Raw genomic sequence first — 10,681 nt, 5'->3', positions numbered from 1 at the left:
TTTTCGTTCCCCCTGTCACACGAGGCAGTGGCAAACCGAAGTGGGAGGGGAGTAGGGGGAGGAAAGGGGGCGGAAAGAGGACGGAAAGTGAAAGGCACAGAGCGCCTCTCTGTCCCCCGTCTGGCTCAGTTCTCGACTGCTCCGCGCCGCCGTGGTATTGTGGGATCGCGGCGCGGACCTAGAGACGCGGGGATCCGCAGGGGAGCCCACTCGAGAGCGCCTCCTGTCGTCGGAAGGCTGCCCTGCCATCCTCAGCACCCCAACTCCTCCCTCCCCCCCATCGCCGCCTCCTCCTCCATCCTCCAGTTCAAAATGGCGACGGCGGCGGCAGCGGCGGCGGCGATGGCTCCTCCGGGCTGCCCAGGTTCGTGCCCCAACTTCGCCGTAGTCTGCTCCTTCCTGGAGCGCTACGGGCCGCTGCTAGACCTGCCCGAGTTGCCGTTCCCCGAGCTGGAGCGGGTGCTGCAAGCGCCACCGCCGGACGTCGGCCACGGAGAAGGTAAGCGAGGGGCCCGAACGCCCGGCGGGAAGCCGCCCTGGCGCGCTCTTCTCTCCGCTCTCAGCGACATCCTGGGCCTTGGCGGCTTCGTCCTCCCCCCGCGGCGCTGCTCCGCCGGGCCCGTCTTCTGCACGGAGTCCTGGGCAGCGGAGAGGCGGGGCGAGGCCCCCTGGAGCCACCATGCCCGGCGGGGAGCGGAGGTGGGAGCGTCGCGGGTAGGTGTGGGCTGGGGGCGGGGAAGGGTCATTGTGCTGGCCGGCGGCCCCTGAGATGTCTTCGCTCGTCCGGGCTAGTCCCCCACCCCTTCTCCCTCTAGGTGGCGGAGGAAGGGGAGCGCAGGTTCCGGCCAGCCTTGGGCTTTTTTCCCTCTCCCCTCTTCCCACCAAGCCTCCCGACCATCTCGGGGGCCCATCTTCTGGGGCGCCCCCTTATCTCCTTCTACCTGAGTGGGCGGAGGCCGGCGGACACCAGACTCTCCCTCCCTCTGGTGGGAACTCCCCCGAGAGTAGGCTCATCTCTCTTTCCTTCCCCTCCAGGACTGGTTTAACCCCCCAAACTCCTTTCTTGGAGTAGGGAGGTCTGTTCTTGAGGCAGGGGAGGGGGTTCTCCATTCTTGCGTAGGGAAGTCCGTTCAGCTTCTCCACTTTGGGGAGGAAAGGGTTAATTTCTCCTCCTCCATAGTTTTCCTCCTTCCTCTCCCCACCTCCCCCTAAATAATAGAAAAGCATCTCCCCACTTTTCCAAACCCTTCCCCCTTCATCTCGGCAGCAAGGCTTAGGGGAAGAAGTCGCCTTCCCATTTGCAGGGTTGGGTGGAGTGGTTAGTCTGTAGGCTGGAGGAGGGGCTTTGACGGCGGGGGGGAAACAGTTGAAGAAGGTGCTTGTTGCTCATGTTTCTCTCTCTGGTGCCTCTGGTCTATTATTGGTGTTCGCAAGTGGTGCTCCTTCCACATAAGGCCACCGCGCGGGTGCAGGGCGCATGCTCTGCCCGGCCCCATTGAAACTTCCTGCTGCTGCTGGTGGTTCTTTTGCTGGAGCATCTCAGCGTTGCGCTTGCTGCCTCCAGCCCTCACACTGATTGCTAACACTCACCCCCATTTATTCTTGATCCATGCCTCTCCTTTTCTGGCACATTTCTTCTCTCAAAGAAGGCTTATTTGTTGTACTCTGAGCATTGCCTTTATCTGGGAACAGCTCTTGGCTGGAGAAGAAACGTTTTCCAAATAGGTCTTTTTTTTTTTTTTTCTTCGAGTCTGTATTAGATGGCCAGAGTGGATTGGGTATTGTACAGGATAGATAGTTGTTTCCTTTCCAAGACAGCAGAGTCGCTCTTCTATTCTCTGTGGCAACGAAGAAGTTTCTGCTAACAATATATATTTATTTACATGGTAGGGAGGGCCCAAGTGTGAAGTTATTCAAAATATTGCTTGTAGAGAGTATGAATGATTTGTGTGTGTGTGTGTGTGTGTGTGTGTGTATGTGTGTACTGGGATCGATCTTGGGTCCTTGTGCTTGCGAGGCAGGCGGTGGAACCACTGAGCTAAATTCCTGGCCCCAGGATGAATGATGTTTTCGCCACCAAATACTCGCATTGATACAGCAGTTATACCCAGGTCTATATCTCTTCTCTATCTTTAACAAATTATGGCTTATAAAAGGTTGAATTTTAACGTAGTATAAAATGTGGGAGTGATTATCTCCTAGCAGACTTTCTGCAGAACTTTAAAAATTAACCTCCCAATATAGTTTAATTATCAAATTGTATTTACATAAGAAAAGTCATTGAGAAGCAGGATTCTTTAGTAAATTGTTTTTAGATGCCTTGGGAAATAATATATCTGTCAGAAAAATGTAGGAATGTGCTTGCTTTGGCTGCACATTTACTAAAATTGGAAAAATGTAGGAATTTAGAGAATGGATTGCTTGTAAATTGTTTTTGGAGTCTACTTGAACTAGGTTAAGAGGCATAGGCTTTTTGGGATGGCATTGTATTTTGGGTAGCGTACAAGATTGCTTACCTTTCAATTCCTCTTAAGTATTTTAACCAGTGCATTTAGCTTGTATCAATATCAGAAGAAGAAAAAATATTGGAGTCAATTTGATACTTGTAGCATTGTACGTTGGGCCACTAGCTGAGTACAGATGGGATAAGAGGAATCATTTTGTTTAGCCCCTGAGTTACTGTTGGGTATAGTTGCTAAGGGATCGATAATAATAGCTCCCGTCATAAGAGGATCTAAGAATAATTATTAATTAATGTTACACAGGCCAAGACACCTGGCAAATGCATGTGGAGTGCCTTTACTGTATAGGGAAAAGATTTTTTTCTGAACTTTGATGATGGGCAGCCTATGTGGAATAGTTGTTAAAACAATGCCAGTTTACCCAAGAAGACTTGAACTGAGTCTTTTTCGAAAGGAGTTGTGATGTGCTAGAGGTTTTTAAAAGACATGGTTGTTTAAACTGGGCCTAGTGGGGCATGTCTGTAATCCCAGTATTCTGGAGGCTGAGGCGGGAGGATCACTGAATTTGAGGCCAGCCTGGGCTACACAGTGAGCTCAAGGCCAGACTGAACTACAGGAGACCCTGTCTCAAAAAAAATCAAGGGTGGTGGGAGGGACCATGATTTTGGTGTTAAGCAGTTACTGTGTAGATTGTAGGGCAAATCATTTAATTTATATGGACCTCAGGGTTTTTTTAGTAGTGATAATAGCTGAAGATCAAATGAAATAATGCTTCAGAAATCCTTTCATAAACTAAGCACTTACAAATGTTCTTGTATTACAGATTTCATTAAAGATTTTTTTCAGATAAATGACCAGAGTGTATTTGGAATTAAAATGTTAAATTTTTAGTGTGTTGTGAGCACAAGTAGATACTGAGTTATACTTATGGAAAAAATCTTTTGAAACAGTCAAATGAGTTTTGCTCTATAAATTTAATTTTAAGGCAGTTCTAGTGCCGTTTTTAAAATCCTAGTTTATAAATTTTTTTGGCAAATTAAGACATCCTTTAGAAGGATGTAATTATGATTTATCCTTTTATAAGTACTAGGTTATCTTTCTCTTCAAAATTTGTTTGAAAGCTTGAATTTGATATTGTGGCTTCAGCTTAAAATGCCCCATCCCCAAATCATGACGGTCAGCCTGTATCAGAAAATAGAACAACAGTGTGCACTCTAATTCCAAGGGTTGAGAAATTGTTCAGTGTCTAACAGGAATGTTCCAAAAGAAATAGTTACTTAAGAGTGAAATAAAAGTATAGGTTTTTTTCAATTTAGGTAGATTTTTTTTCCCAGTGGCTAACAACTACTGAATAAGTAGAAAGATTACTCCGCAGTTCTTGGCCTAGGGCTACTGTGAGAAAAGTACTGAGACTGAGAGTGTTGTGAATCTAGAAAGTTTGGGAATCTGTGCTCTAGAGACTATCATTGAGTTATGGAGTTAGAAAGAAAGGACTGTTGTGTCTTTATTTTGCAAAGAAGAAAACCAAGGCACAGAAATAGATTTCAGGTGTATACCGCTATTGGCATTATTCAGACTGTTACTCAAAAATTCTACCAAAATACTAAATTATCACCAAGAAATTTTTATTTACAGTTGATGTTAAAAGAGAAAAAGTGCATTCTAAATGAAGGTGTTTTCATCCTCCTTTCCCTGCATTCTACTTTAATCTTCCCAGTTCTGTTCTCTGTATGGAGTCTCACTTCCTGCAGACTGGAGGTAGATAATTATGGGGATGGTTAAAAATAAAAGTGGACATTGACTTTGTGAGATTGCTGACACTCAAGGTTCCTAAGTATCTTTCTTTTTCCTTGGAGGATATTCTTTTTTTTTTTTTTCCATTAAACAACTTTTTTTGTGTGTGTGTGTAACATTTTCTGGAGGATATTCTTTTTCAAGAGGAAGATACATTGTTTGCTTGTTTCTCCTTCCCTCCCTCTTTTTTGGTACTAGGGATTGAACCCAGGGCTTTATGCATGTTAAGCAAATGCTCTACTACTGAGATATATCTCTAGCCCTTTAATTATTATTATTATTTTTTGTTGTTGTTTTTTTGGTACCAGGGATTGAACTTGGGTCCTTCCACTTGCGCAGCAGGCGGCGAAACCACTGAGCTAAATCCCCGGCCCTCAAAAAATTACTTCTTTCAACAAATGTTAATTGATTACCTGATATGTGCGAGGTCTGCTTCTACTCTTGGGGTACAATAAGCAACGCGAGTAAGGTCTTTGTCCTTTGATGCTTATAGTTCAACAGTAAAGATAGACTATGAAGCAATAAGATTTTTAAAAGTGTTACGTAGACAAGTATAATGTGCACTGTATAATATGTATCGGCAGGCTGTGATTTATAGTTTGTTCGGGTTTGTATTTATGATATTTGTAAGTAAGTTAAGATTTATGTTAGCTAAGTTTTAAAATTTTTTGATCATTCTTCTGCAATTAACACTGCTTTCAGATACTTAGATGCCTTAACCAGAATGAATTCTACTTTCATTTCCTGATCCAGTCCAAAATTGTACCCTTTAGCCATTTGGTAGAGTTGCTTTTTCCATTTAAAGCGTGTTCACTTGCTGTGTGCCATAACTGAAGTAGTGCTAGCTCTGGGATGTTGTGTATGAGGTTTGTACTGATATGTAAAGGATGAGGAGACATTGAAATTTAAAAATTGTGTTTTGTTTTTTGTTGTTGTTTTGATAAGTCACTAAGTAATTAAACTTAAATAATAGAGAAAGGTGACTTAAACAATAGTAAATTGGTAATACCTTCAAATATTGTTTTATTTAGTCTAAAGGATGTGTGACTACCAGTTGAGTTATGATATCAGTTCTTTATCGTGTGTGTGTGTGTGTGTGTGTGTGTGTGTGTGTGTTTCCTTTTATGGATTGCAATTGGCAAACTGATCTCATCCTGTTTTTTTTCTCATCCTATTTTTTAAGTAATAATTTAACAGATTTTATAGTACTTTTTGCTTTCAAGTTTTGCTCTGAACTTCATACCCTTTTCTACCACTCATTTTATGTATGTATATACATTTTGTTTTTTAAGGCAGGGTCTCACTATGTAGCCCAGGCTGGCCTTGAACTTGAAGCAGTCCTCCTGCCTCAGCCTCCTAAGTGCTAGGGTTACAGGTTTGTGGCACCATGCCTGGCTCTATTTTTATTTTGTTAATACTGATTTAAAAATACTTACTGTATTGGTCATCTTCCATTGCTGGGTCAAAAAACCCCGACATACACAACTTGGAGGAAGAAGGGTTTATTTTGGCTCATAGTTTCGGAGGGTCTGATGGGTACTCCAGGGCAGAAACATGGCTTGGGGATGGTGGGGGAGGGCTCTTCACCTCATGGCTGCCAGAGGCAGAGAGGCAAGGAAACGAGTCATAGGGAAGGGGTTAGGGAGCAGGTACAGCCCTAAGTCATGCCCCCATGACCCACCCACGTATAGCCACAGATGTGCTTTAGTGAAATCTTACATGTCTCTCAAGTCAATCAAGTTGACTGTCAAGATTAGCCATCACACTTACCATATGAGTTTGGTTTCTCCCAAAATAAGTTGTATTAGGAATTCTGAGAGTACATTTTCCCATAATTTGTGCCATTATGCTATTTGTTTATTTTACAGTGCTAGGGATAGAACCTAGAGCCTTGCTCATGCTAGACAATAACTTAAAATTATGATTAGGAGCCGGGGAATTAGCTCAGTGGTTTTGCTGCCTGCTCCGCAAGCACAAGGACCTGAGTTCGACCCCTGGTACCAAAAAAAAAAAATTATGATTAGGAAATACTTGCCCCAAATCAGGGTGACTTTTAAGTTTAAGAAGAGTACACCAAGTGGAAATTGCACCAAATTGATGGTAAGAAAAGAAAGTGAGGGGAAAACTTGACAGGTAGCTCCAAGCAGACAGAACAGGCATTAGTCTTGAATACTTGCATAGAGTTTGCCTGAATAGCAAAATGAAGTGTACAGTATGGTGTATGTATGCTCAAATAAGCAAAAAATTCAAGAAATCATTTATAGGAGAGGTTGAGTCTGTATTAAAGATTCCAAGCCTTTTTTTGGTATTCGTACCTTTGTCATTTCTGAAAAGTAGGACTATAATTTTCCCCCTTTCATTTCTCTTGTTTTTTCACATTTCATCTTCTGTATTAGTTATGTATTTCCTTGTTGATTACCAAAAAATTATTAAAAGTTTTCTGAAGAGACTTTATAACAGAAAATTGGTGTTCCTGCCTTTATTTACTTGTAATCCTGAATTTCCTCTTAAAATGAATATTACCCATCATCTATCCAAATCAGCTAGATTAGAAACTAAGAAGCCATTCTAGACATAACTTCTGACATACTTTCTCTTTGTCATCAAGACTTACTGAATCTATTTTCTTTGTCTCCTTTTATATTAAGCCTCACTTCTCTTGTCATTGCTACTGTTTTAATCATGCTGAACTGCTTGCAGGTAAATCTCTGAAGGTGTGAAAGGTTGTTTCACGTCTTTATTCTTTTTCCTCACGCTCTGAGTTGCATATCCCCTCTCTGTCTTCCTGTCTGCATGCCCAATGTTTGCTTACCCATTAGTCTGCTTCTTAAGGACCAAGTCTTCTGTGAAAAATTTCTTGTTTCCTGTCTCTCAGGTTAAACGAACCACTTTCATCTCTTTAAATATACCTTGCATAGTTTTTGTCATGGTACTCGTAACACTTTGCACTTAATATTCCAGCCCAGGAGTTAGTAAGATCCTTGACAGAGGTAGTCTTATTTATTTATTTATTTATTTATTTTTTTGGTACTGGAGATCGAACTCGGTACCTTGCACTTGCGAGGCAGGTGCCGGAACCACTGAGCTAAATCCCGGGCCCTCTTATTTATCATTTTATCTCTGGTGACCAATTGGTAATAGCCAGGGCTTAATAAATGTTAATTAAATGAATAGGTTTTTCCAGTTTATTATAGGACCATGTTCTGCTAAAACTTCATTTTTAGAATTAAATCTTACATAAAGTAAGCATTTACATTGAAGCATTTGCTAAGCACGTGGGAATGACATTTTTCCATTGATAATTGGAAGTAATATTCATATTGCTTAGTACTACCACTTGAATCAAGCAGCTGTCATATCCTGTTTTATTAGATGTAACATTGTAATTAAAATAAATACATGCAATTGAAAATTAAAGACTAGTCTGTGATAGTTTAGTACAGGGGTGGGCAAACTATAGCCTATAGGCCAAATCTGGTCTGTCACCTGTTTTTGTTTTTGTTTTTTTCTGGCACCGGAGATCGAACTTGGGACCTTGCAGTTGCGAGGCAGGCGCTGGAACCACTGAGCTAAATCCCCAGCCCTGTCACCTATTTTTATGAGTAAAGTTTTATTGCTACACAGCCATTTTCATTTATTTACATATTGTCCTCCTTGGCTGTCTTCACACTACAGCGGCAGAGTTGAGTAATTGTCAGGGAGAGCATACAGCCTGCAGAACATGAAACATTCACTGTATGGGCTTTCCAGAAAAAAAATTGCCAATCTCTAATCCAGTATATGAAAAAGAACTCAGATGATTATCTTTGTGTTTGAGAACACATTTGGAATCAGTATAACACAAATTAAATGTCTGAATGAAAACTAAGTGTTCTGTGAATGAAAATATTAACAGCAGTTTCCTTAATATTGATCTAATTTTACACAGCACCTCTTTTTTTTTAACACTCTTAGATTAGGTGATTAGCTTTTAGACTTTTCTGTTAACAGGATGATACTACAGTGAACTAATTTCTTTCATTCAAAGGTAACCTTGTGCTGGGCTTGATGGTGTATACCTGTAATCCCAGCATTCAGGAGGCTGAGGCAGGAGAATCACTTTGAGCTTCAGGCCAGCCTGGGTTCCATAGTGAGTACAAGATTGGCCTGAACAGTGAGACCCTGCCTGAAAAAACAAACAAATAAACAATAACACCCCCCCCCCAAAGGTAGCCTTGAGTTAGTTCTCCATAATTGTCATATGGCCGTGCTGTATGGGGGCCAAGCAACATACCTAGTATGTAATTGACAGAAAGGTAAAGTTATTGCATTGCTGTTACACTAGCTTCAGTCTCATCCAAGTGGTCTGATTTAAAGTTGATTGGGAGGTATGGCTGCCAGATAGATAATGGTGAAGATAGGTTGGATGAATGGTGATGACATTCTCTCAGAGAGGAAAGGATATATTTAATGAAAATAGAACTTAAAAAAATTTACTTAGGTTGTTAGTGGACAGAAGGTGGATGAGAACGTACTAGATAGACAATAATTTAATAGTCTGCAGGATTAAATGCTTTGATTATCTGTGACTATGTTTTACTGGGAAAGTGAAGATGTTGGTTATGAAGCTTTGGCATTTGGTATGCTAGATAGTTTCAGGAATTTTTTTTTCTTCAGGTATCAGGGATTGAACTCAGGACCTTGCGCTTGTGAGGCAGGCATGGTGCCATTGAGCTAAATCCCAGGCCCTTCAGTGTTTAAATGTTAAAAAGCCTTATAGAAAATAAAATAGGCTGTTTCAATTTGTTACTTACTTTTGGTGTTTGGAGTTTGGGATATATAGCAAGATTGTAACACATTGAAAAACTTTGACTAATCAAAAATATAATGGAGTTTAATTTAGATTCCCTCATTTATATTCTCATAACACACCCTTGCCAAGTGCTACTTTACTAGAAGTGTGTGTGTGTGTGTGTGTGTGTTAGTACTAGGGATTGAATCCAGGGCCTTCGAACTGAGCTATGAGCTACATCACTGGCCCTTATTTATTAAAATTTGTTTTTAAAATTTTGAGACAAGGTCTTGCTAAATTGCCCAGGCTGAGCTGGAATTTGTGATATTCCTGCGTCAGCCTCTCAGAGTGCTGGGATTACAGGTGTGTGCCACCGTACTTGGTTTTTATTAGAACCTTTAAAGGAGTTGTCTATATTAGTAATTTAGGCTGACATTTAGGCAGACATTCTATAACATTCTAGATTCTAAGAGTTTTTCATTTTTTTATTTTTTTTTGGTACCGGGGATCAAACTTGGGTCCTTCCACTTTTGAGGCAGGGAGGTGGCAGAACCACTGAGCTAAATCCCCAGCCCACTAAGAATTTTTAAAAATAGAAGTGTTGAGTATAGTTACTGATTTGTCCTTTATTTTTGCCTTCATATTCATAGTCTTTCTGTTTGTTTGTTTTTGTGTGTGTAGTAGTACTTGGAATTGAACCCAGGGCCTCACACCAAGATACATTCACAGTCCTTTTATTTATTTATTTATTGGTACTGGGGATCGAACTCAAGTCCTTCCGCTTTTGAGGCAGGCAGGTGGCGGAACCACTGAGCTAAATCCCTGGTCCACAGTCTTTATATTTTGAAACAGTCTTTTACTAAGTTGCTCAGTCTGACCTCAAACTTAGGATACTTTTGTCTCAGTCTCCCCAGTAGATGTGATTGCATGTGCCGTAGTGCCTGGGTTTCCATATTTTGACTATTGTGAACGCTACCTTGATAGCCTTTTCATTGTATTCTCTTCTACTCTTCACTTGGTTTGATTCACCAGGTAACTATATCTTACCACTTTTCTTTCCTACTCTTCCATTTTTTTTTTGGTACCAGAAATCTAACTCAGGACCTTGTGCTTGCGAGGCAGACATGGGGCCACTGAGCTAAATCCCTGGCCCTCCCATATTTTAACTTCCCCTTTCATCCTTCATTATTCCATCCCCATCTTTATTTTTGTGCAGCACTGGGGATTGAACCTAGGGCCTCATGCATGCTAGTGCTCTACCATTGAGCTAGACCTTCTGCCCTCAGCTTCTGATTATTTTTCTACCCATTTATCTTTTTTATTGTTAAAATTTCCAATTGTATTAATATTAGCATTATCTTTAAAAAGTTATAATATTTGAATGGGATCTTGAAACTCAAGAAATTCAAGTTCATAGGTACGGTGAATTCCTTGAACATAAGTCTTTATTTGGTTTTCATCTTTTCTCCCTCTCTCTCTCCTTCTCTCTCTTTTTTTGGTGATACTGGGGATGGAATCTGGACCCTTCACACTGAGCTAGAGCCCTAGCCCTTTTATTATTTTTGGGGACAGAATCTCCCTAAATTGTTATGTTGCACAGTCTGGGTTCAAACTTGCATTCCTCCTGCCTCAGGACACACATTCCTCACACTTG

The 10,681-nt window shown here is 41.3% G+C and overlaps 1 protein-coding gene across 1 annotated transcript in view; it reads left to right on the top strand.

The window, feature by feature from the left end:
* Nucleotides 1-22: 22 nt before the first annotated feature.
* The window catches only part of Rsf1 (remodeling and spacing factor 1), a 133,543-nt gene continuing 122,884 nt past the window's right edge, over nucleotides 23-10,681 (top strand). The window contains exon 1 of the mRNA XM_004869669.4: nucleotides 23-499. Coding sequence (XP_004869726.1) covers nucleotides 313-499 — 187 coding nt within the window. The 5' untranslated portion in view covers nucleotides 23-312. The remainder of the gene's footprint in view (nucleotides 500-10,681) is intronic.

The sequence above is a fragment of the Heterocephalus glaber genome, unplaced genomic scaffold (assembly GCF_053883595.1).
Source record: "Heterocephalus glaber isolate CG9 unplaced genomic scaffold, H.glaber_assembly_v1.0 deba00001428, whole genome shotgun sequence".
Lineage (NCBI taxonomy): Eukaryota > Metazoa > Chordata > Mammalia > Rodentia > Bathyergidae > Heterocephalus > Heterocephalus glaber.
The sequence above is the reverse complement of the archived record's forward strand: the minus strand, read 5'-3'. Positions and strand labels throughout refer to the sequence as shown.